The 26,449-nt window shown below is 47.9% G+C and overlaps 1 protein-coding gene across 4 annotated transcripts in view; it reads right to left on the bottom strand.

The window, feature by feature from the left end:
* pla1a (phospholipase A1 member A) overlaps positions 1 to 24,970 on the bottom strand; it is a 39,604-nt gene extending 14,634 nt beyond the window's left edge. The window contains exons 1-6 of one of the 4 annotated variants that reach the window (XM_033033408.1): positions 24,845 to 24,970; positions 22,787 to 22,991; positions 15,738 to 15,915; positions 13,570 to 13,678; positions 9,680 to 9,781; positions 8,118 to 8,210 (exon numbers count right to left, since the gene is read on the bottom strand). In XM_033033408.1, coding sequence (XP_032889299.1) covers positions 8,118 to 8,210; positions 9,680 to 9,781; positions 13,570 to 13,678; positions 15,738 to 15,915; positions 22,787 to 22,991; positions 24,845 to 24,911 — 754 coding nt within the window. In that variant the 5' untranslated portion in view covers positions 24,912 to 24,970. Of the gene's footprint in view, positions 1 to 8,117; positions 8,211 to 9,679; positions 9,782 to 13,569; positions 13,679 to 15,737; positions 15,916 to 22,786; positions 22,992 to 23,599; positions 23,759 to 24,826 lie in introns of those variants that run through there. The other 3 variants (XM_033033406.1, XM_033033407.1, XM_033033410.1) reach the window with 3 other exon arrangements.
* Between the last annotated feature and the right edge of the window lie 1,479 nt (positions 24,971 to 26,449).

The following is a 26,449-nucleotide window of genomic DNA, read 5'->3' as shown; positions in this document are numbered from 1 at the left end:
TGATCATGGCTGATCATCCACAATCAGTACCCCGTTCCTGCCTTCTCCCCATATCCCCTGACTCCGCTATTTTTAAGAGCCCTATCTAGCTCTTTCTTGAAAGCATCCAGAGAACCTGCCTCCGCCGCCCTCTGAGGCAGAGAATTGCACAGACTCACCACTCTCTGTGAGAAAAAGTGTTTCCTCGTCTCCGTTCTAAATGGCTTACTCCTTATTCTTAAACTGTGGCCCCTGGTTCTGGACTCCCCCAACATCAGGAACTCCTCCGGCAGTTCATTTCATACACCCATCACCCTTTGTGTATAAAAAAAAGTTTGCCGCTCAAGTTCCTGTTAAATATCCCCCCCCCCCCCCCCCCCGCTCCTTAAACTCATGTCCTCTGGTTCTCGATTCCCCCGACTCTGGGCACAATACTCTGTGTGTCCACCCCATCTATTTCTGTTAAGGCAGGTACAATAACAACATTTAAAAGACAGCAGGGCAGGTACATGGATTGTAAATGTTTCGAGGGATATGGGACGAGTTCAGATGAGCCATCTTGGTTAGAATAGATGAGTTGGGCCAAAGGGCCTGTTTCCATGACTCTGACTCGACATAATTTGCCTAAAAGTGGGAACAAGTAAATTGAATTGAAATTTAAAAAAATTACAATGAAGAACAGAAGAACAAAAAAATGATCTGAATTGATTCAAATAAATATAATATAACGTAGACAATGGAAACGTCTTGCTGACTACTTTTAAAACAAAAAACAAAAGTTCCCAGTGAGAAGTTTTCAAAATTCTCTCTATTCAAGTAAGGTTAGAAACATAGAAAATAGGTGCAGGAGGAGGCCATTCGGCCCTTCGAGCCAGCACCGCCATTCATTACGATCATGGCTGATCATCCCCAATCAATAACCCATGCCTGCCTTCTCCCCATATCCCTTGATTCCACTAGCCCCTAGAGCTCTATCTAACCCTCTCTTAAATCCATCCAATGGCTTGGCCTCCACGCCCTCTGTGGCAGGGAATTCCACAAATTCACAACTCTCTGGGTGAAAAAGTTTTTTCTCACCTCAGTCTTAAATGACCTCCCCTTTATTCTAAGACTGTGGCCCCTGGTTCTGGACTCGCCCAACATTGGGAAAATTTTTCCTGCATCTAGCTTGTCCAGTCCTTTTATAATTTTATAAAAGAGGTTCTATTAGATTGGAAAATAGCAACTTTATTTTCAAAACGAGAGGGGAGGGAGGAAGCAGAACTCTGCAAGCGGGTTAGTTTACAGAGAAATTGGAAAGCAATCGGGCTAAGTCAGCGTGGTTTTGTGAAACGGAAATCACATTTGACCAATTGATTGAGTGCCCTGGTTTGCTGCGATGAGCTAAGAGTGTGCTAGCAACGACCCTCTGGTGTTGGTAAGTGGTTCAAAAGAAACGGAGGGGACTGATGGCCATGTGAGAGGGGGCAAGATGTATTTCTCAGCTTGTGAATTCAAACAAGATTCTGATTTTTTTTTAATGACAGTTACAGTTGTATTCCTGTGCATTTGTAGTTGTGGACCATTGGTCGGTTGTCAACGTTGCAGCGATATTTGTGTTTCAGTACTCCATGGACACACAATGTAAGGTGGTTGTAATCCGTCATTTAACCTTAAAGAAAGCACAAGGTGCTGAAGGAACTCAGCGAGTCAATCAGCATCTCTGGAGGGAATGGGCAGATTAAGTTTCGGGTTGGGACCCTTCTTCAGACAGATGGAGTAAAGAGGGCGGAAGCTAGAAAAGAGGTGGGGGGGGGGGGGGGGGGGGTAGAGGAGCCCGGCAGATGATAGATGGATACAGGCAAGGGGGTTGGGAGGGTATGTGGCAGATGGGTGGAATAAGTAGCTCAGGCAGGAGGTGACAAGTAGACGAGATGGCGTTGGATAAGGTGAGAAGAGAGAAATGAGAAACTGAAGAGGAGGGGGAGGAGAGAATGAAACGTGGTCTTGGGGATGTGAGATAAGTGTATTTTTATTGTCATCGACACGGGTGAAAACTAAATATAATGAAATAACTTAATTGTACCACAAGAGGAAGATGTACTGTACGTTTGGTGGCAATAATCGTAGAGGAATGTTTGATACACAGTCATTGTTCTCCCATGATCGTGTGGGGGGGAAGGCTGTTATCTAAAGTGAAACACACAGAGCTGGAGGAACTCAGCGGGTCGGGCAGCATCTGTGGAGGGAATGGACAGCCGACGTTTTTGGTCAGGACCGTTCTTCAGACTGGATCTTATCCATGTTCCCCGGAGATCCTGTCTGATCTGCTGAGCTACTCCCAACACTTTTGTTATCCAAATATGACCACAACTAGAGGGCAGTCCTGAACTACCATCGACCTCATTGGGGACCCTGGGACTATCTTTAGTTGTGCTACACTGGCCTGCGATCAGTTCCTGATGCATGGAGACCCACGGAGAGCTCGCAAATGCAGAAGAACAAAGCCACCGATGGTGCCTCTGCTAAATGCTCCCAGTTCATTGGGAGGACAAGGGAAGCAGCAACAGTGTCCTCTGCCAGGCACCTCCCCCCCGTCGTCCCCCTCCCCCAGGCAACCCCCCCCCTTCCCCCATCCTCCCCCTCCCCAGGCAACCCCCATCCTCCCCCTCCCCCAGGCAACACCCCCCCTTCCCCCATCCTCCCCCCCCCCCCCGTTTCACTGCCCTGGCTTCACCCACTGGGCCACACTGGTCAAGCCCAATTCGGCCTCCAAAAACAGACACTTCATCCCGAGCTCCGTCAGGAGAATAAAGGGCCTGTCCCACTTTCCCGAGTTATTCACAAATTCTCCTGAGATATTCATGAAGTCTCCCGAGTGTTCTGGCAGAATGTTCGTAATGAGTCTGTAGGAGTCCGTGGATATATCGTAGCGGCTCGTTAGGCCAGCCGTAGGTACTCGGGGCATCAGGTAAGGCGGGACGTTTTTTCAGCATGATGAAAAATGTCCACGAGTAAAGAAAATAGCCCCAAGTACCTACGGCGGGCATAACGATATATCCACAGACTCCTACGGACTCGTTACTAACATTCTGCGAGTTTCAAAACTCGGGAGAATTTGTGAATAATTCGGGAAAGTGGGACAGGCCCTTTACACAGGAGGTTCGAGCTGCCTGGCCTGCTGTGATCATCCACCAGTTTGTTTTATCACTCTCGCATGGCCTAGATTCATACAGCACAGAAACAGGCCCTTCAATCCAACCCGTCCCTGCTGACAAAGATGCCCCATCTACACTAGTCCCATTTGGCCAATTTCTCTCTAACCCTTTCCTGTCCATGTATTCAAAATGTCTTTTAAATGCTGATATAGTACCTGCCTCAACTACCTCCTCTGGCAGCTCGTTCCAGTTACCCACCGAAATTTTGTGCGAAATTTTGACCCTCAGATTCTTATTAAATCTTTCCCTCTCACCTTAAACCCATGTCCTCCATTTCCCGATTCCCCTACACTGGGTAAAAGACTCCGTGCATCCACCTTGTCTATTCCCCATGTAATTTTATACACCTCTACAAGATCAACCCATGGCCTCCTGTGCTCCACGGAATGATCCACTAGTCCGCTCCAACCTTTCCCTGTACTCAGGCCCTCGAGTCCCTCCCCCGCTCTAACCCCATCAGTCATCAGCTGCCGAGTCTGTACAACTCTGCTTCACACTGACCCCAGCAACCACGAGGCAGAGGAGGAAACAGCAAAACTATCTGTCACAATATCTGTATTGGTTCAATGGTTCAATGGTTCATTACCAAAGTACAGTGAAATGCTGCACACAGATCAGTAAGATTATTGCCAAGTATTATGCAAGTAGGAGCCCTGATTATGTTGCGTGTTTTCCACTAGGTGGCGCTTCGATGGCAGCCTCGCCTACAGTCTGTCATTTTCGTGTTTTTTTTGTTATTTTTAGTGTGTTTAAAAAGTTTGTGTTAATGTTCTCGGGTTTGTTTTATGTTGGGGGGGGGGGGGGGGGAGTTCGGGGGGAACTATTGCTATTTGTCAATCTCTTACCTTGCCGGAGATGCGATTGTTTTCCGGGTTGTATCTCCGGTCACTCTGCGGCCTAACATCGTGGATCCGGCGGCCTTGCTCGTGACTGTCTGTGAGCGCCACCACGGGGCCGTGGACTTACCATCGGAGCCGATTCCTTGCCTGGGATCGACGCTCCAACTGCAGGCCTGCGGATCTTAACATCAAGGAGCTCGCAGTCTTGGTTTGACGTCGGGAAGCTCAAAAAGCCACACGACGTTCGACTAGCCCCGACCCGGGGTAGATCGTCCGGCGCGGGGGAGCTGAGATTCCCCCCCCCCCGATGCAGGAGCTGGTAACTCCCATACGAGGAGGCTATGGGAGTAAGATCGTCCCGTCAACGGAAGGTTAGAGGACCCCGACCACTGGAGGACAAAGATGGGAAGAGATTTGAACTTTTTTTCTCCTTCCATCACAGTGAGGAATGTGGAGGAGTCACTGTGGTGGATGTTTATGTTAAAATGTATTTTGTGTGTCCTGTTGATTTTTACTACTACGACTGTGTGACAAATCAAATTCCTCGTATGTTGCAAAACATACTTGGCTAATAAAGTATGATATTATTATGAAGTACAGAAACTGCCCACATGCAAAAGTTGCCAGTTTTTTTTGGCCATTTTCACAGTCCATGAGAACCACTTTCACATTCGCATAAAGCCAAGTTGCAGCTGACACATCCATCCAGATCCACAAGGTAGACGTCTTGATTCTTGATCACCAACACTCAAACACATTGGTACCAGCTGGTATCGTGCAACTGGAATCAACACTAGGCTGCACTTGGAGTATTGTGTTCAGCTTTGGTCACACAGGTTAGGAAAGATGCCAACGCCAAAAGGTTTGAGTTTATCATTGTCAGATCATAGAGTCATAGAGTGATACAGTGTGGAAACAGGCCCTTCGGCCCAACTCGCCCACACCAGCCAACAATGTCCCAGCTACACTAGCATGCCTGCCTGCGTTTGGTCCATATCCCTCCAAACCAGTCCTATCCGGGTGAGCTGTTTTAAATATCTGGGAATCCACATCTCCGAGGATATGACATGGACATCACACGCCGCAGCACTCGTGAGTAAGGCAAGGCAGCGCCTTTACCACCTCAGGCAATTGAGGAAATTCAGAGTGTCTCCGAGGATCCTCGAGTGCTTCTACTCAGCGGCTGTGGAAAGCATCTTGTCCGGAAATATTACCATCTGGTTTGGGAATTGCTCTGCCCAGGACAAGAAGGCTCTGCAGAGAGTAGTGCGTTCGGCCGAACGCACTATGGGAACTTCACTCGCCCCCCCTGCAGGAACTATACATCAGGAGGTGCAACTCCAGAGGCAATAAAATCATGGGAGACCCCTTCCACCCCTGCAACGGACTGTTCCAGCTGCTACGGTCAGGCAAACGCCTCCGTTGCCATGCGGTGAGAACGGATAGGTTGAGAAGGAGTTTCTTCCCAGAGGCCATTCGGACTGTAAACTCTCATCTCACCAGGGACTAACTTTACTGAACGTTTTTCCTTCCAATATTTAATATGTAAAAGAATATGTGTGTGTTTATGATTGTGTTTATAGTTTGTTTGGTTGTTTGGTTGTTTGTCTTTTGCACAAAGTCCGCGAGCATTGCCACTTTTCATTTCACTGCACATCTCGTATGTGTATGTGACAAATAAACTTGACTTGACTTGACTATCCATGTGCCTGTCTAACTGTTTCTTAAACGTTGGGATAGTCCCAGCCTCAACTACCTTCTCTGGCAGCACATTCCATACACCCACCACCCTCTGTGTGAAAAAGTTATCCTCAGATTCCCATTAAGTAATTTCCCCTTCACCTTGAACCTATGTCCTCTGGTCCTCGACCTGCGTATCTATCTACCCGATCCATTCTTCCCATGATCTTGTACCAAAGTACAGTGAAAAAATGTTTTGCTTACTATTCAATCAAATCAGATAATAATATACACAAATATAATTAAGTCAAACTCTAGTACAATAGAACGAATGCCAGATACAGATTGCAGAATATAGTTCTCAGCATTGTAGCGCATCAGTTGCAGAGACATATCCAATGTCCACAATGGGGTAGAGATGAATTGGACAGTACCCTAGCTTATGGAAGGACCGTTCAGAAGCCCGATAACAGAGGGGAAGATGCTGTTCTTGCGTCTGGTGGTGGCTTCTCTCCCTTCTGCTGGACAGGAGCAGGGAGAGGGAGGAATGACCGGGGAGGGACAAGTCTGATTACGTTGGCTGTTTATGTGAGGCAGTGTGAAGTGTAGATGGAGTGGATAGTGGGAAGTCTGCAGATGCTGGAATCTTGAGTACCGGAGTAACTCAGCGGGTCAGGCAGCATCTCTGGAGAACATGGATAGGTGATGCTTCAGGTGGAAATACTTCTTCAGTCCTTTCTTCGTGCCCCGAGCCAAAACATCACCTTCCCCTGTCCTGCAATGATGCAACATAACCTGCCCTTGGGGGGGGGGGGGGGAAATACCATTATGCTGCAAAGATGCCGAGAAGATTTGTGAGGGTTTTGCCAGGACTCCTTGGAGAGCAGGAGATTGAGGGGTGCGTAAAATTATAGATGGGGTGAACGCAGAGTTGTTTACTAAGATGGGGAAATCTAAAACTAGAGAGCCTTAGTGAGAGCATTAACGAGAAACTGAGGGGAAACTTTATCACTCAGAGGGTGGATGGAACCCTTTCTCAAGATGCTGCCTGGCCTGCAGTTTGTTTTTCACTCGTGCAGCAGGCCCTTCAGTCCAACCTGTCCATGCTGATCAAGATGCCCCATCTACACTAGTCTCATCTGCCTGCGTTTGGCCCATATCCCTATGCACAGTGGCACAGCGGTAGAGTTGCTGCCTTACAGTGAATGCAGCACCGGAGACCTGGGTTCGATCCCGACTACGGGTGCTGTCTGTACGGAGTTTGTACGTTCTCCCCGTGACCTACGTGGGTTTTCTTCAAGATCTTCGGTTTCCTCCCACACTCCAAAGATGTACAGGTATGTAGGTTAATTGGCTTGGGGAATGTAAAAATTGTCCCTAGTGCGTGTAGGATAGTGTTAATGTGCGGGGATCGCTGGTTGGCATGGACCTGGTGGGCCGAAGGCTTCTGTTTCCGCGCTGCATCTCTAAACTAAACTACAGGTCCAAATATCTTTTAAATGCTGTTCTAGTATTTACCTCCTCTGGCAGTTTGTTCAATACACCCACCACCCTCTGAGTGAAAGAGTTGCCTTTCAGGACCTCTCCTGAGAGAATGGAGCAGCTGGGCTTCTACACTCTGGAGTTTAGAAGGATGAGAGGGATTCTTATTGAGACATATAAGATTATTAAGGGGTTGGACACGCTAGAAGCAGGAAACATGTTCCCGATGTTGGGGGAGTCCAGAACCAGGGGCCACAGTTTATGAATAAGGAGTAAACCATTTAGAACGGAGACGAGGAAACACTTTTTCTTACAGAGAGTTGTGGGTCTGTGGAATTCTCTGCCTCAGAGGGCGGTGGAGGCCGGTTCTCTGGATACTTTCAAGAGAGAGATAGATAGGGCTCTTAAAAATAGCGGAGTCAGGGGATATGGGGAGAAGGCAGGAACGGGGTACTGATTGGGGATGATCAGCCATGATCACATTGAATGGTGGTGCTGGCTCGAAGGGCCGAATGGCCTACTCCTGCGCCTATTGTCCTTAATCCTTCTACCTTAAACATCGGCTCTTTATACTCCCCTATCCTGGGGGGGAAAAAACAACCCTATCTTTGCCCCCTCCTGATTTTGTAACCCTCTGTAAAGTTGTCCTGACATCTCCTTCATACCAGTGCAAACACTCCTAATCTCTCCTTGAAATTCAAACCCTCCAATCCAGTCATCCAGACTTGTGCATCTTCTCCGCAGCACCCTCTTTAACTTAATCACATCCTTGCTGAAGCTCGGTGCCCTGAACTGCAGAATACTTCAATGCAACATGATGTGCCCAATGCCATTGGGCATGCCTGCCAGCCTCTCCACCACCCTGCCTACCTGTGTTGCCACAAGATACTTGCATTCCCCAGTGGTTTGGGAATGTCTGCAGCACCGGGTGAGATGTTACCTGAGAGCCGGGAGGACCTTGAGCAGCCAGGTTGGTCATTTCCATCGTTCAGGTAGAAATCGAGGTGGCCAACTGGCTGGGAAATCCCAAAGTCTGTAAATGACCAGAATATCACACAGATTAGCCATTCTCTAAACCAAAATAAATTTCATTCGGAATAAAAAATAAATGCGAAACAAAACCTCTGCAAAATTCCCAGCGGCACGACGTACATTCATTAGCGTTGTGGTCGGTAGCGTTCAGCAAACTATCCTGATACCAGACACTCGTGTGGCCCCCTGGAGTGTTCCCCTTGTTTGAGGGGCGTCTCCACCTCTCCCCCCAGCGGAAGGACCCTGGTGTGTGGTCCTCACCCACAGAGCCTTGGCGTTACCAAGCTTCAGCGAGTCACTCAGCACGTGTCCCTGCAGTCTGGCGTGGGCCAGCCGGCACCATTCCCTGATTAACTGCAGGAGTCACTCCAGAAAATACATCCGGGCTGGTCATGGGCGGCAGGAACCGAATCGGGGGGGGGCTCTTTATACTCCTCATTCTTTCACCATATGTCAGTCCCACCATCCCGGGAATTAAACTGGTGAACCTACGCTGCACTCGCTCAATAGGTCGTGTTTGGCACAGACATTGTGGGCCGAAGGGCCTGTTCCTGTGCTTCTCTAAGTTGCTCCACTCAGCCGTCATCCCTGTGATGTTGTACAGCCAGAGGCAGCAGTGGGAGGGAGAGAGCTCTCTCCCTCCCTCCATCGCCTGGTGGAGGTCAGATACTACCCTGCCCATGAACTCCACATTGTCCATGGCCACCAGACATGTGCCCTGGGCACACGCCGTTGATGCACTCTTCATTCGAATATCAATACAGGAGTGATCAAAAATCATCCACTCATTTTTCTTCCCACTTTGCTTAAATAAGTGTTTTTAATTAATTGAGCGCTGAACTGCAGATTTTGCAGTATGTTGTATTTCTGGAACATCAGAAACCTAGAAAATAGGTGCAGGAGTAGGCCATTCTGCCCTTCGAGCCTGCGCCGCCGTTCAATATCATCATGGCTGATCATCAGTACCCTGTTCCTGCTTTCTCCCCATATCCCTTGATTCCATTAGCCCTAACAGCCATATCTAACTATCTCTTGAATATTTCAGGAGCACAAGTGTTTGGGATTGATCACCCCCCCCCCCCTATTGTCTATTCCCTTTATCCAGTATCTCTACAGTGTACGTCTTGATTCTAATCAAGCATAGTCTTTTCACTGACTAGATAGCACGGCACTACAGAGCTTTTCACTGCACCTCTGTACATGTGGCAATACTAAGCTACACATAGTTAAACTCATCTCCCCCTGATCCATTCCCTACACAACGTACCTAGCTAAAAGCTGCTTGGACACTACTATTGTATCTGCCTCCACCAGCTGTGGCAGCATGTTCCAGGCACCCACCACCCTTGCCCCGCACATCTGCTTTAAACTGTAGCCCTCTCACAGGGGTGATGCGGTGACATTCCCAGCCTGGGGATAAAGGTAGTGCGTGTGTCCCCGGTCGAGGAGACGAATGCTTCTCACACTTACAGTCAGAGTCGCTGTGAATGGCTTCCACAAACAGGGCATCGCTGGCATCCAGCCGTCTCTCCCCAGTACTCCTGGAAAACTTGGGTCCCGCAGGGTCCAGGCCTGGGGGAGAGAGGCGGGCAGATCAAAGCCAGGCGGCGCGTTTACAAAGTATTCCGCAGTTGCTGCCTCCGCTCAACATTGAAAAGAGCCTTTCTTTGCTAATATTGTATTCCACTGGAGACAGCAATGTCTTTATTTAGTTTACTTTCGAGGTACAGCATGGAAACAGGCCCTTCAGCCCACTGAGTCCAAGCTGTCCATCGATCTCCTGTTCACATTTCTACATTATCCCACTGTCTTCCCCACTCCCTGCAGACAATTTAGAGGCCAATTAACCTCCAAACCCACATGTGGGAGGAAACCAGAGCACCCGGAGAAATCCCAACGCGGTCACAGGGAGAACATAGAAACATAGAAAATGGGTGCAGGAGTAGGCCATTCGGCCCTTCGAGCCTGCACCGCCATTCAATATGATCATGGCTGATCATCCAACTCAGTACCCTGTACCTGCCTTCTCTCCATACCCCCTGATACCGTACAAACTCTACGCAGACAGCACCCGCGGTCAGGATTGAACGGGGATCTCTGGCGCTGTGAGGCAGCAGCACTACCCGCTGAACCACCGTGACACACATGCTCATTTGTTTTGCATGGGCGTTTTGTCATCTTCCCTTGTTGACATAACTCCTCCTTGTGTCCTTACAGCTTATCCATCACTATTATTTTCAGGAGGTTTATCTGGTCCTGGAGCCAAGGCCAGGATCTGGTGCCTGTACGCGGATCTCGAGTGCTGCCAACTCCACTCTTGTTGGGCCAATATTTCCCCCGTCCCCACCCACTCCTGATACTGACTGTTGTGACTTCGTCATTACTCCCAATCCCTACAGCTCTGGGTTGGACAGACAAGGGTTATTTTCTCTGGAACTCCTGAGGTTGCGGGGAGATCCGACATACGTATATAGGCTTATGCGAGGCATAGACAGGGTCGATGGTCAGAACCTTTTCTCCAGGATGGATAAACCAAATACTAGAGTGCGTCGCTTTAATAATAATAATAATAATACATTTTATTTATGGGCACCTTTCAAGAGTCTCAAGGACACCTTACAAAAATTTAGCAGGTAGAGGAAAAACATGTAAGGGGAATGAAATAAATAGTAGAGACATGACTAGTACACAAAGTAAAGACAGAATTCAATTCAAAACACAATATGAGGCAATTAATGCACAGATGAAAAGGGAGGGGGACGTGGGGCTAAGGATAGGCAGAGGTGAAGAGATGGGTCTTGAGGCGGGACTGGAAGATGGTGAGGGACACGGAATTGCGGATCAGTTGGGGGAGGGAGTTCCAGAGCCTGGGAGCTGCCCTGGAGAAAGCTCTGTCCCCAAAACTGCGGAGGTTGGACTTGTGCATGGAGAGGAGACCGGCTGATGTGGATCTGAGGGACCGTGAGGGTTGGTAGGGGGAGAGGAGGTCAGTGAGATGGGGGGGGGGGGGGCAGATGGTGGAGGGCTTTAAGGCGAAAGGGGCCTGTTGTACTGTCTGGTCCTTTTCCAATGGCCTCTACGGTCCTTGACTGACTCCCTCTGTCCTCGAGTAGGAATGTTAAAGGTAGTGGGTATAGCTTTAAGATGAGAGGGACAAAGTTTAAAGGAGTTGCATGGGGCAACTTTTTTCCATCGAGGTAGTGGTTGCCTGGAACGCACTGCTGGGGGTGGTGGTGGTGGAGGCAGATACGATCGTGGTGTTTAAGAGACTTTTGGATAGGCACATAGATATGGAGCGGTGTGGATCACGTTCTGGTGGGGATCTAACCTGGCAGCATGTTCAGCATGGACATTGTGGGCCGAAGGGCCTGCTCCTCTGTTGTACTATGTTCATGATCTGACCTTGTTGGTGACATCCCAACCTCCAGGTCCCCAGCACCTGCATCCTGCTGCAGTAGTTTGTGTTACGTCAGTGACTATTCTTAGGGACTATTTCTATGTACTGCACTCCAAAGGGCCACAAAGATTGAAACACTAGGGTTGCCAACTGTCCCATATTAGCTGGGACAGCCCATGTATTCGGATAAATTGGTTTGTCCTGTATGGGACCGCCCTTGTCCCGTATTTGACTGCTACTACTCGGGTCGAGGGGACGGTCGGGTCGGAGCTCTGCATCCGGCCCCGCCTCACCCGCCCGACGTAGTGCAGCCCATGGAGTGCAGCAGCAGCACCTCGCCCGTGGCCCTGTCAGTCAGCAGCCCGGCCAACTGTCCGACCTTCGGATCTTCGCTTACCGCTGACATGGCCGATCATCAGTTTATGAGTTGGACTGGGCGCTGGACTTGGCGCGCAACGTTGCACCTGGGCCAAAACTCCTCAGCTGGCCCGCCGGCTGGGCTTTGTGTGCAGTCCAGCACCCGGGCCAACTCATCATTCACTCAGCCACAGCCGAGTCGGTCAACGAATTGCCGTCGGGAATTTGTCCCTTATTTTGACCTTTTGTCATTTATTTGGGAGTGAGAAAGTTGGCAACCCTATGGAACACACACATGCAAGGTTTGTTGACCATGCTGACCAAGTGGGCATACTGGACTAGTCCCAATTGCCTGCATTTGGCCCATAGCCCTCTAAACCCTTCCTATCCATATCTGCCAAATGTTTCTTTAGAAGTCATAATTGTATCCATATTCGTTAGCTCCATTTCCATTCCTGATATGGATTATCCTCTAGGTGAAAAAGTTAAGCCTTAAGGGCCTGTCCCACTTGTGAGTCATTTGCGCGTCTCACAGGTGGCACGCGAAGATTTTGTGAATCCCAAAATCCTGGGGTGCCACGCACGACTGCCTACGTCACCACAAGCCTTGTGCGCGTAATACACGCCATGCGCATAAATGACGCGCAAATGACGCACAAGTGGGACAGGCCCTTAAGGTTTCTCTTGAACCTCTCCCCTCTCACTTCAAGCTCTAGTTTTAGGATTCTCTGCCTGGGGCAAAGACTGTGAGCATTCACTTTATCCGTACCCCTCATAATATTATACACCTCAGTAAGATCACCCCTCGGCTGTAAACTGGGTTTGGATGGAACTTTATCCTTAAACAAATAAAGATATTACAGATTATATATGTAGGAAGGAACTGCAGATGCTGGCTTAAACCGAAGATAGACACAAAAAGCTGGAGTAACTCAGTGGGACAGGCAGCATCTCTAGATAGAAGGAATGGGTGATGTTTTGTTTGACAACCTCAGATTCATAGAGTGATACAGTGTGGGTACAGGCCCTTCAGCCCAACCTGCCTACACAGGCTAACATGTCACAGTTACACTAGTCCCAACTGCCTGCACTTGGTCCATATCCCTCCAAACCTGTCCTATCCATGTACCTTTCTAACCGCTTCTTAAACATTGGGATAGTCCCAGTCTCAACTACCTCCTCTGGCAGCTTGTTCCATACACCCACCACCCTTTGTGTGAAAAAGTTACCCCTCAGATTCCTATTAAATCTTTTCCCCTTCACCTTAAACCTATGTCCTGTGGTCCTCGATTCCCCTTCTCTGGGCAAGAGATTGTGTGCATCCACCCGATTTATTCACCTCATGATTTTATACACCTCTATAAGAATACCCTTCACCCTCCTGCGCTCCAAGGAAGAGAGACCGAGCCTTCTCAACCTCTCCCTGTAGCCCAGACCCTCTAGTCCTGGCAACACCCTCGTAAATCATCTCTACACCCTTTCAAGCTCGACAGACTCTTCAGACTCCATAGACAAACTTCAGCCTTCTTCACCCTCCATATATTTCAGCAAGAGTGAACCTTTTCTCACTGACAGCTGAATGGATTTTGCCCGCGCAAGGAGTTACCTGTAATTCTTCCAAGTTTTCCATCAAACATTTGACCCACATATCCAGCCACATGTGCTCCCAGACTGATCCCAATCAAATGGAAGGACTCTCTTGTGCTTCCCCGCTGCTGAAAATATAATCGTGGTTAATCCATGGGTTGATGATAAACACACACATTCCCAAGCTAGAGTCGGCAAAGATCTTTCACTGCCTTATAAGTTGATTCAGCTTCCTCCAGGTTGACAGGAGTCTTTATTCAATGTCAAAAATATCACATTGCTGAGTGAGTGGGCAGATGGTGTGGCAGATGCAGTATAATATAGATAAATGTGAGGTTATCCATTTTGGCGGCACAAACAAGGGGGCAGATTATTATCTCAATGGGGTTAGGTTAGGTAAGGGGGAGGTGCAGCGAGACCTGGGTGTCCTTGTACACCGGTCACTGAAAGTTGGCGTGCAGGTACAGCAGGCAGTGAAGAAAGCTGATGGAATGTTGGCCTTCATAACAAGAGGATTTCAGTATAGGAGTAAAGAGGTTCTTCTGCAGTTGTATAGGGCTCTGGTGAGACCACATCTGGAGTATTGTGTGCAGTTTTGGTCTCCTAATTTGAGGAAGGACATCTTTGTGATTGAGGCAGTGCAGTGTAGGTTCATGAGATTGATCCCTGGGATGGCGGGACTGTCATATGAGGAAAGATTGAAAAGACTAGACTTGTATTCACTGGAGTTTAGAAGGATGAGGGGTATTCTTATAGAAACATATAAAATTATAAAACGACTGGACAAGCTAGATGCAGGAAAAATGTTCCCAATGTTGGGCGAGTCCAGAACCAGGGGCCGCAGTCTTAGAATAAAGGGGAGGCCATTTAAGACTGAGGTGAGAAAAAACTTTTTCACCCAGAGAGTTGTGAATTTGTGGAATTCCCTGCCACAGAGGGCAGTGGAGGCCATGTCACTGGATGGATTTAAGAGAGAGCTCTAGGGACTAGTGGAATCAAGGGATATGGGGAGAAGGCAGGCACAGGTTATTGATTGGGGACGATCAGCCATGATCACAATGAATGGCAGTGTTGGCTCGAAGGGCCGAATGGCCTCCTCCTGCACCTATTTTCTCTGTTTCAATTGCCTGTGTGAGAGGAAGTGTGGTTGGAAAGAAGTAGTGAAAGTTTAGATTGTGAGACGGAGGATAATGTTTCTAGCAGTCAGACTGAAGTTTTTGTTGCTAATATCCATATCCAAAGAAGGTGGCTTTTACAGGAGAAGCAAAGAATGGTGGATGTGTAGGAAATGAACTGCAGATACTCCAACGATAAGACACAAAATGCTGGAGTAACTCAGCGGGACAGGCAGCATCTCTGGATAGAAAGGATGGGTGACGTTTCGGCTCGAGATCCTTCAGAATAAAGAAGAGTCTCATCCTGAAACGTCACCGATTCCTTCCCCCCATAGATGCTGCCTGTCCCGCTGATTTAGACAATAGACAATAGGTGCAGGAGTAGGCCATTCGGCCTTTCGAGCCAGCACCACCATTCAATGTGATCATGGCTGATCATCCCCAATCCGCACCCTCCCATCTCCCCCTTTGTCATTTGCCCGATTGAACACACAGAGGACTGAGGATCTAACTGGGATGGAGGTGTTGCAGATATTGCCAGGACTGATGGACCACTGTTGAAGATTGAGGGGGGCTCTTATAGAAACTTACTAAATTCTTAAGGGGTTGGACAGGCTAGATGTAGGAAGATTGTTCCCGATGTTGGGGAAGTCCAGAACAAGGGGTCACAGTTTAAGGATAAGGGGGAAATCTTTTAGGACTGAGATGAGAAAAACATTTTTCACACAGAGAGTGGTGAATCTGTGGAATTCTCTGCCACAGAATGTAGTTGAGGCCAGTTCATTGGCTATATTTAAGAGGGAGTTAGATGTGGCCCTTGTGGCTAAAGGGATCAGGGGGTATGGAGAGAAGGCAGGTGCGGGATACTGAGTTGGATGATCTGCCATGATCATATTGAATGGCGGTGCAGGCTCGAAGGGCCGAATGGCCTACTCCTGCACCTATTTTCTATGTTACAATAAATCTGTACCCTTCCAATCGCGAGCATGGTCTCAACCTGGCCTTCAGTGTTAGCGCAGCAACGCGACTTGGTAATTCCAGTCACATCGAGCCTATTGGTTTGGATACTTACTACAAGTGTTTGTATAAAGGAAACAATCTTCACTCCCAGCGTGTCCATGTTTTTCACTGCGGAGGTGTACAAAGCTGTGGCTCCAATGATCCAGTCTACCGTAACAACATTCACGTCCATTGCATGAATCAGTTCCTTGGCCATGCTGTCAACCCACGATGGCTTGCTCCCTGTCAATCTCAAAAGATAATTGACAAAATACTGTGGTGTAAAATACCAAGAATGATTACGCGAAGTTATGTGGCGAACATGTCACGTATCTGTCTCTCTCTGCCTGCTGTGGGCAACTGTGATAAAAGTTCTACAGGAGACGTTCTCCAGGCACGGTTACTCAATGTGCAACTTTGGAGCCACATTCCCCTTCCCTCCATTGCTGTTCCACTTGGAAGAGTCGACAGCGTTTAATTGTCATCTGACGCCAGGACAATGAATGAAGGGATGGCACGGTGGCTGCCATACAGCACCAGAGACCCAGGTTCCATCCTGACTACGGGAGCTGTCTGTACGTTCTCCCTGTGACCGCGTGGGTTTTCGCCGGGCGCTCCGGTTTCCTCCCACATCCTCAAGACGTACAGGTTTGTAGATCAATTGGCTGAGGTAAAATTGTAAATTGTCCCTGATGTGTGTAGGATAGTTAGTGTACAGTGTGATCGATGGTCAGCGCGGACTGGGTGGGCCAAAAGGCCTGTTTCCGCGCTGTATCTCGAAAGTTGAGTCATTCTTGCTGGAGCTTAACAGGCATGTAAATGCAATAATGCAGATAATATTTAATATTCAAACAGACAGTAAATTATTCACCATAACACTAGGTGACCACAATTGTGCAAAACCTTAGTGCAACCAAAGTCCATGGACGTTCATAATAGCTGAGGTTAGTGTTGTTGTGCAGTGTTCAAGAGCCTGAGGGTTGCTGGGAAGATGCGGTTCTTGAACCTGGAGGTCATGGTTTTCTAGTAACAGGCAGATTTCACAGCCACATTATCAATAAGTGAAAGGTGGCCTCTCATATTTAAATGCACACAGTACAGTGACTTCAGACCAAGGAGAGATTCACATTTGAAGTAAAATATCCCAGCGTTATCTGTTGAATTGCTGGTGTCTCGGACAGGTGGCTTGATCTCTGCCCTGCAGTGATGAACAGTGAATGGGATGAGATTACTGTATAAACGAGTTCGGTATTCCCAAAAACGCAAGGAATCATGGGATTTGTCAAAGGTTCGCTATAAAGAAAAAGCTAGTGAAGCGCTGGTTGTTTAATAAAGTGTATAAATTCTTATCTTCATTCATGATTTATGTGTAAAAATATTTAATCTGAGGAACGGAGTGCCAGGTAGCGTGGTGTAACAGTGAGAGGGAGGGGGCAGCGAGTGGGAGACGGGGGAGAGCGAGCACACAGACCCGCGCCTCATCCGCAGCCAGGATCGAACCAGGGTCCCCGGCTCCGCAAGCGCTGCCAAATTGTCCCTGTCCAAAGGTGTTTGGGGTGGCCCTGGGCTGGCGGGGCAGAGGAGGTCCCGGACTTGCAGTCCAGGACTGCCGCCCAACGCGGAGAGTCAGGCAGAGGCGAACTGGAGCCGGCGGCAAGCTCGGGACCGTCACCACCAGCCCAAGCCCAAGCCAGGTAACGGGAGCGCAGGGTGTAACTGTGAGAGAGAGAGAGGGGGTGGGGGCAGATGCGAGTGGGAGACGGGGGGGGGGGCAACACGGGGTCGAACCAGCAGCAACTCAATTGCGCCGGAGACCCGGGCCCGACCCCGACCACGGACGAAACGCAGGCCTGCACACAACGCAGCAGCGCAGTTGCCGAGAATGTTTATATCGTGTGACCTATGACCTGGGCATGCGCAGTCGGAATACCGAACTCACTTATTGCAGTAGTACTACTACACTGCACGATTATGGTCACCTAGTATTATGGTGATTCACTGTACTGCAGTTTACACTCTAGGCTGACTGGGGTGGTGCGAGATGGTGGGAGAGGTGAGTGTGGGGCCCGGACAGGGGATGGTGAGAGAATTGTTTGAGGGGTTTTTACTTGAAATTGGAGAACTCAATGCAGGGGATAAAGCTCGCCGCTCAGTTGTTGCCAACCTTCTGGAGAACTGTAACATACCATGCATGCAAGAGATATTGTTAGCGAAGGAAGACTTGGACAAACTCAATTCTCTCAATGACAACTTTCATGGGGCTGGGGAGTCTACAACTGACCTTGGCATGGGAATAGTCAGAGGTGGGATACCAGGGGGTGTGGCTATTCTATGGAACAAGAAGCTTGTCTCATCAATAAATGTGGTTCGGCTTGATGTTGACTGGTGTATTGCCATACACGCTGCTCACAACGACAAGGAATTTATTATCCTGAATGTATATACAACCTATGAATGCCATCAGAATGAGGATGAATATTTAAATAGTCTTGCTTTCATCTATTCCTTTATTCAAAACAATAATTATTGTAGTGTATATGTCAATGGAGATATGAATGCAGATATCTCAGATAGGAACTCATTATTTGTCAATCATATTGCTCAGTTCTGTCAAGATAATTTAATATTGTCAAGCAAAGTGCTTTTACCTACAGATAGTTATACTTATATTAGCGAGGCCTGGCACACCACATCATGGCTGGACCACTGTATTAGTACAGCTGGTGCACATGCCTCATTGGGGTGTATGAGCATTCTGTACGGGCAGCAATGACTGATCATATCCCTGTTGCTATGACAATAAATGTTGAACACATACCTGTGGTATCTAGAGATAGAAACAGCTTTAATACAGAAAAACTGGACTGGTCAACACTTACAAAGGATGACATCTTAGCCTATTATGCCCATACAGATAAATCCTTAAGCAATATTCATCTACCTAAAGATACAATGATGAGCAGTAATGTTAATTGTAAGGATATGAAGCATAGGAGAGATATCTGCTCCATGCAGGCACGGAAATCGCCATCAAAATATGGAGGGGACCGGGGGGGACACAATTTTTTGGCGGCCGCATGCGCATGCGCACACTCACACACACAACAGCGAGGCTTCGGAGGCTCAATCCAGCGCTGAATGCAGCTCAACTCTGCCTGTCTCGCCGGGTTAACCTACAGCCCTGCCTGGACTGACGGGACACCAGCGCTGCTTCTCCACGCTGGCTGTAAACCTGGGCCATATTTCCCGCAAGTCAGGCAGGGCTGTAGGTTAACCGGGCGGGACAGGCAGAGTTGAGCTGGGTTTTGCGCTGCTTCTCTGCGCTGGCTGTGGGCCTGGGGGCGCCGCACCCGTCTGACTCTCGACCTCTCTGGCCATCCGTTCGGGGTGGGGCACTCGGGTGCGGACGGGACAGGGCTGGTGAGCCGGGATCGATCCTGGCTGCGGATGAGGCGCAGGTCTGTGCCGAAAGTGTTTTGGCACGTCGCCCTCCTCCAATCACCGAGCTCTATCCTCCGTCCCACCCACCCCCCCTACTCCTCCCTCCTCCGATGATCGCGCTGAATCATCATGTCCCGCCCCCATTGCCTGTTGATCGACGTCTCTCTCGTCCAATCGGCGCCCTCGATCAGCAGTCTCGCGGAAAGCGGAGATTTCACCGGGTTTTAAAATCCGGATTACAAAAACTTGGGGGGGGGGGGGCATGTCCCCCCTGTCCCCACCCCGGGATTTCCACCCCTGGCTCCATGTATAATGATATAGTAAGCGCTTTATATGTAGGCAGTACTGCAAGCATAACAATAAGACACATAACACCAGGCCTGGCTGGAATAAGTATGTAGCTGGGTATCATGCTGATGCCCGTAAAGCCACTATATCATGGTCTATGGCAGGTAGGCCCAGACAGGGGCCTGTGTTTGAGTACACGAAGCTCACTAATGCAAGATACAAATATGTTGTTCGCTTCATCTGTAAAAATGAGCAAGCTATGAGGGCTGATTCCATGGCTAAGAAGCCGCTAAGTAACAATGCTACTGATTTTTGGAAAGAAGTGAGAGTTCTTAACAGTCGCAAAACATCTCTACCATGCACTGCAGATGCAATCTCTGGAACAGCTAATATCGCGGAGTTATGGCGACAACGTTATAGTACTTTATTGAACTGTGTCCAAGGTGACTTGTATAGGGTGGACAATATTGAGTGTAATGACTCAATGGTGATTATGTCACATGAGGTGTATCATGCCATGAACAAGCTGTCCAACAACAAAGCAAGTGGCTTGGATCATATTTCTGAAGATCTTACGTATGCTAGTATGAGGATAGCTCCTCTCCTTGCTATTTGTTTTACTGGCTTCATGATTCATGGCTTGTTACCAGACTCATTGTCGTCTGTTCTGCTAATGCCGGTCATTAAGGACAAAGCTGGTAAAGTCGGCAGCCTAAATAATTACAGGCCCATAGCTTTAGCCAGCATACTGTCAAAAGTCTTAGAAAGAGTTCTGCTGGATAGAATAAATGAGGTTGTTAACTCCACAGATAACCAGTTTGGTTTTAAATCTAAACATGGCACTGACTTGTGCATATATGTCCCAAAGGAGATTGTAAACAAATATAGAGGCAAAAACTCTTCAATTCTTCTGTGCTTTATTGATGCTTCCAAAGCCTTTGATCGTGTTAATCACAGAAAGTTGTTTGTTAAAATGAGTCAAGAGGGGTGCCTGAATACATTGTGCGAATTCGGCCCACCAGACTATGCAAATAAAATGGGGCAATAGGGTCTCAGCCCCATTTGGGGTTAGCAATGGTGTTAGACAAGGGGGGATTTTGTCCTCAGTCCTTTTTAATCTTTATATTGATGATCTGTCCAAATAATTGAAAGCCTGTAATACCGGGTGCATGATTGGTAATATTTTAGTGAACCATATTATGTATGCAGATGATCTTGTGGTCTTTAGTCCATCTAGCGCTGGTCTCCAGCAGCTCCTTACTATATGTTCTATGTATGGTGTGGAACAGTGCTTCTACACAGCGGCGGTGGAAAGCATCTTGTCCGGGAACATTACCATCTGGTTTGGGAATTGCTCTGCCAAAGACAAGAAGGCTCTGCAGAGAGTAGTGCGTTCGGCCGAACGCACTATGGGAACTTCACTTGCCCCCCTGCAGGAACAATACATCAGGAGGTGCAACTCCAGAGCCAACAATATCATGAGAGACCCCTTCCACCCCTGCAACGGACTGTTCCAGCTGCTACGGCCAGGCAAACGCCTCCGTTGCCATGCGGTGAGAACGGAGAGGTTGAGAAGGAGTTTCTTCCCAGAGGTCATTCGGACTGTAAACGCCTATCTCACCAGGGACTAACTCTACTGAACGTTTTTCCTTCCATTATTTATTATGTAAAAGAATGTGTGTCATGATTGTGCTTATAGTTTGTTTGGTTGTTTGTTTTTTGCACAAAAGTCCACGAGCATTGCCACTTTCATTTCACTGCACATCTCGTATGTGTATGTGACAAATAAACTTGACTTGACATGATATTAAGTATATTGCTTGTAAGAGTGTTGTTATGATCTGTAGAACCAAAGAGGACAAATGTCTAAAATTTCCTGATTTTAAATTGTCTGACAATAATCTTAGTGTCTGTAATAAGGTAAAATATCTTGGGCATTTTATTACATAACAAATGACAGACGATGAGGATATTTATAGGCAACGACGCATGCCGTATGTACAGGCAAATTTTATTTTGTGCAAGCTTGGTGCGTGTACAGATGTGGTGAAGATGTCACTGTTTAGAGCATACTGCACACCACTCTATACTGCGCACCTTTGGTCGAACTACGGAAAGACAAGTTTGCAGAGACTAAAGGTGGCCTATAATGATGCCATGAGAACACTGCTAAGGAAACCTAGATGGTGTAGTGCTAGTAACACGTTTGTGGCTGCAGGAATCAGTACTTTAGAAGCTATCCTAAGAAATCATATGTATAAATTCATCTGCAGGATAAATGACTCTAAAAATGTAATTATCGTGGCATAAAGTTTAGTACTACACGCTACCAATCCCAGTTGTGCAGACACTGGTATCATTGTCTCGTTGTCGGACACTGATCTTTCTTTTTTTATTCTGGATTTTAATTCATGGATTGTGTTTTTTTTAATATATAATTTATGATGCTTTTATAATACAATACAATTACAATACAATACAATACAATTCAATTTATTGTCAATTTATTATAAGTGATGTACTAAGATTTTATATGTATTTAATGGTGTTTTTATATGCAATGTATTTTATGTAATGTTGTCCCTTGTCTGGACCTCGAGTCCGAATTAAAGTTTAATTAAAAAAAATTACACACTAGGGACAATTTACAGAGGTCAATAATCCTACAAACCCGCACGTCTCTGGGATCTCCCTTGAGCTCAGGCCCTTGAGTTCTGGCAACACCCCCGTGAAACTTCGCCACTCTTTCCAGCTTCATGGCAACTTTCCTATAGTGGAGTGACCAGACCCCAACATAATACTCCCCAAGTGCGGCCTCACCAATGCTAGTCACATAACATGATTTATGTGAGATATGGAATAAAAATATGAATAGTACAGCAACGGGCCGTCCAGCCCACTATGCTTGTGCTGAACATGATGGCATCGGTTCTGATGAACTGTTCTCATCTGCCTGTAAATGATCCACACCCCTCTCTCCCCTGCATAGCCATGTGCCTATCTAAAAACGTCAAATGGCAATATTGCATGCGCCTCCGCCATCAAACATGGCACTGCACTAGGTCCCCACCACACTGTACAAAAACACTTGCCCCACACATCTCCATTAAACTTTCCCCCTCTCAGCTTATAGCTAGCTATGCCCTCTAGTGTTGGGCATGTCCACCCTGGGGGAAGAAGTTCAAACTGTCTACCCCACAGTCTAGCCTCTCATGCTTTAACACATCGTTACGATGCCGGGCTATTAGTTGTGGAAGACAGCAGTTTGTTGGCATCTCCTGACCAAGTGAGCCCATGAGTGTTGGTGTTGGATACCCTGTACCATGTTCACCCAGCGGTGCCTGCTCCAGTTTGCTCACACGTGCCCCCGCAGTAGTAACGCTGCCTCCTTACCTGAATCCGTGCATGATGATCTTGGTGGGGCGGCTGGCGTTGAAGTTTGATGCGCTGATGTCGCCGGGCCGGCTGATGACCTGAGCGCAGTCGGCGTTGCCACGGGTGAGAAGCAGGAAGTGCACTTGGTGTTGCGACCTCCAGAGCATATTCCACCACGAGTAGGGCTGGAAATCACTGCAGTTTTCCACAACGCTTCCATTAACTGCAACATCAACACGATTCGCCCTTCAATTATTTCTTTCAAACCATCCTTTTGAAGCTTTTCACTCTTAGGCTGTAGAGATACAACATGGAAACAGGCCCTTCGGCCCATCGAGTCCGCACCGACCCTGTACCATTCTACACACTATGAGTTTGCCACTATTCTACACACTAATAATAAATAATAATACATTTTATTTATGGGCGCCTTTCAAGAGTCTCAAGGACACCTAGGGACAATTTACAATTTTACCAAAGCCAATTAGCCTACAATCCTGTACGGGAGGAAACTGGAGCACCCGGAGAAAACCCACGCGGTTGCAGGGAGAATGTGCAACTCCATACACACAGCACCCGTAGTCAGGATCGAACCCGGTTCTGTGACGCTGTGATCCAGCAACTCTGCCTCTGTATCTCCGTGATGCCCCACTATTATCCTGTTGAGTGGGACACGCGTTGGAAAATACACTCAAAGCTTTTTGGAAAACATAGCAATTAGAAATGACCATTCTTTAAATTTTAACATACTTAATTTAAAGAATAAATAACGTTCTAAACTCAGCTCATGAACACACTCTCGCTGATGAGAGGAAATTTCAGTTTTCTCACCAGTTAGAGAGGGGTCTTACCTCCCATCGACCTTATTGGAGACCTTTGAACCATCTTTAATGACCCATCTTTCCAACTTCAATCTTATATCTTACACTAAATATTGTACCCTTCATCCTTTAAGTATGGGCAGCTGGATTGTAATCTTTGACTGGACAGCACACAACAAACTGTTCACTGTACCCCAGAGCACATGACAGGGTGGGAGATTGCAACCTTCACGTGGTCCACCCTGTTTTGACTCATGCAATCAATCCGACGTGCACAAACAAATAGATCAAATAGAACAAGTTGTCCTACAATTTTAGGCTGTGCACGCCACACACAAGAAGAAGTACACATGACAATAACAAACCTAAACTAAAACAAAATGTATTCCACTATTAGATAGACACAAAGTGGCAGAGTAACTCAGAGGGTTAGACAGCAACTCTGGAGAGAAGGAATGGGTGACGTTTTGGGTTAGGACCCTTCTTCAAACAAAGTAGAGGGGTGGGGGTGGGGGGGGAGGTGGAGGCGAGAAAAGACCGGGACTAATTAGCGCTGGCCACAAATAGCCTCCCACAAGGTCAGCTAGGGAGATAGAAGGGGGAGGGGTGGGGGGAAGCTACAGAGTGGGGGGGGGGGGGTAGAGGGAGGGGGAAGGTGGGGGAGAGGGAGGGGGAGGTTAGAGGGAGGGGAGGTAGAGGGAGGGGGGAAGAGGGGGGGGTAGAGGGGGGGGGGAGGTAGAGGGGGGGGGGTAGAGGGCGGGGAGGTAGTAAGGGGGGGAGGTAGAGGGAGGGGGAAGGTAGGGGTAGAGGGAGGGGGTAGGTAGAGGGGGGAGGTAGTAGAGAGAGGGAGAGGGTGGTGGTGGGGGGGGAGAGGTAGTGGGGGAGCTGGAGAGTGGGAGGGAGGTAGAGGGAGGGGGAAAGGGGGGTAGAGGGAGTGGGAGGTAGAGGGAGAGGGGGGGGTAGAGTCGAGTTAGTGGGGGGGAGAGGTAGAGAGGGGAGGGAAGGGGGAGGTAGAGGGAGGGGGAAAGGGGGGGGGGGGGGGGTAAGAGGGAAGTGGGGGGTAGAGGGAGGGTCGCTAGGGGAGGGTCCCAGATAGAGGGGAGGGCAAAGAGGTGTCTCCGAACTCCCGTTGGAGAGAGAGGTCTAGTTAACATTAGCCAGGTGATACGTGTGTAAATATACACTCGCTCCGGCTAGATTTACTTCACAATCAAAACGGAACCGTCCTTCATCTTACCGACGTGTATGGACTGACCTGCAGTGAAGGACAGCACAGTGAGCAGTGTTGCCAGGAGTGAAGCTGTGCTCAGGTGGTCGGCCATTGTCACGGCTACTGATCCCAGCCTCCAGAAGAGCTTCACCACCCACTCGCTCGTTATTAACCCCTGTTAATAATTATTTAGCCCTCCACACTGTAATGCCAATCTGTATCCAGGCGTTCCCCTTTGCTACATTTAGCGGGCAGTACAGATCTTACACTCCGCTGCACCAGTTTAATTTGAATTTGATGATGCAGATGATACTAAATCCCATCAACGTGTCGGTCAACTATGCTGAGGTGTCAAACATTAACTGGCCGTCAAATACGGTGAAGTTCGCCCCAAGCCTGCAACTAATTAATTTTAACAAACTTTATTTCAGACTCAAGGTCCAGACAGGGGACATTACATAAAAATACATTGCATATAAATACATCATAAAATACATATAGAATCTTAGTATATCACTAGTATATCTCTCAGCATCATAAATTATATATTAAAAGCATCATCAATTATATATTAAAAAAAAGCATAATACATGATTTAAAATCCAGAATAAAAAGAAAGACCAGTGTCCTACAACGAGACAGCGATTTCAGTTTAATTCAGTTTATTGTCGAAAGGAACTGCAGATAGACACAAAAGGCTGGAGTAAAGCCCCTGTCCCACTGTACGAGGTAATTCAAGAGTTCCCCCTGTCCCACTGTACGAGGTAATTCAAGAGTTCCCCCTGTCCCACTGTACGAGGTAATTCAAGAGTTCTCCCGAGTTTTCCCCTGATTCGAACTCGGAGAATGTCCGTAGAGGGTCGGTAGGAGTTCTAATAAGGTGACTTTTTAAGGGGTAACTTTTTCCACACAGGTGGGTGTATGGAACAAGCTGCCAGAGGAGGTAGTTGAGGCAGGGACTATCCCAACATTTAAGAAACAGTTAGACTGATACATGGATAGGACAAGTTTGGAGACCAAAAGCAGGTAGCGTAGCTGGGACATGTTGTCGGGTGTGGGCAAGTTGCTCCGAAGGGCCTGTTTTCACACTGTATCACTCTATGACTACATTATACCTCCACCATGCATGAATGCTTCAAAATCAAGTGGTCGAGTTTTATTGCCATATACTCAAGCATAGAAACATAGAAAATAGGTGTAGGGATTAGCCATTCGGCCCTTCGAGCCAGCACTGCCATTCAATATGATCATGGGTGTTCATCTAAATCAGTACCTCTTTCCCCATATCCTTTGATTTTGCTAGCCCCAAAAGCTAAATGTAACCATCTCTTGAAAACATCCAGTGAATTGGCCTGCACTGCCTTCTGTGGCAGAGAATTCCACAGATTCACAACTCTCTGCGTGAAGAAAGTTTGTTCTCATCTCAGTCCTAACTGTTCTACCCTTTATTCTTAAACTGTGACCCCTGGTTTTGAACGCCCCCAACATCGGGAACATTTTTCCTGCAGTTACAGTAAGTGAAAATCTAGCAGGCAAGCAGGATGCTTTCTCCAACCACCCCCATTTGAAGTCCACTATCTTCCACTGCTTCTACCCAGTGCTTGGTACTTACTTCCAGCAGCCACTGGTTGTCCTCCAGGATGTACCGAG

The sequence above is a fragment of the Amblyraja radiata genome, chromosome 14, assembly GCF_010909765.2.
Source record: "Amblyraja radiata isolate CabotCenter1 chromosome 14, sAmbRad1.1.pri, whole genome shotgun sequence".
NCBI lineage: Eukaryota > Metazoa > Chordata > Chondrichthyes > Rajiformes > Rajidae > Amblyraja > Amblyraja radiata.
Note: the sequence above shows the minus strand (reverse complement) of the source record. Positions and strands in the feature narration are given on the sequence as shown.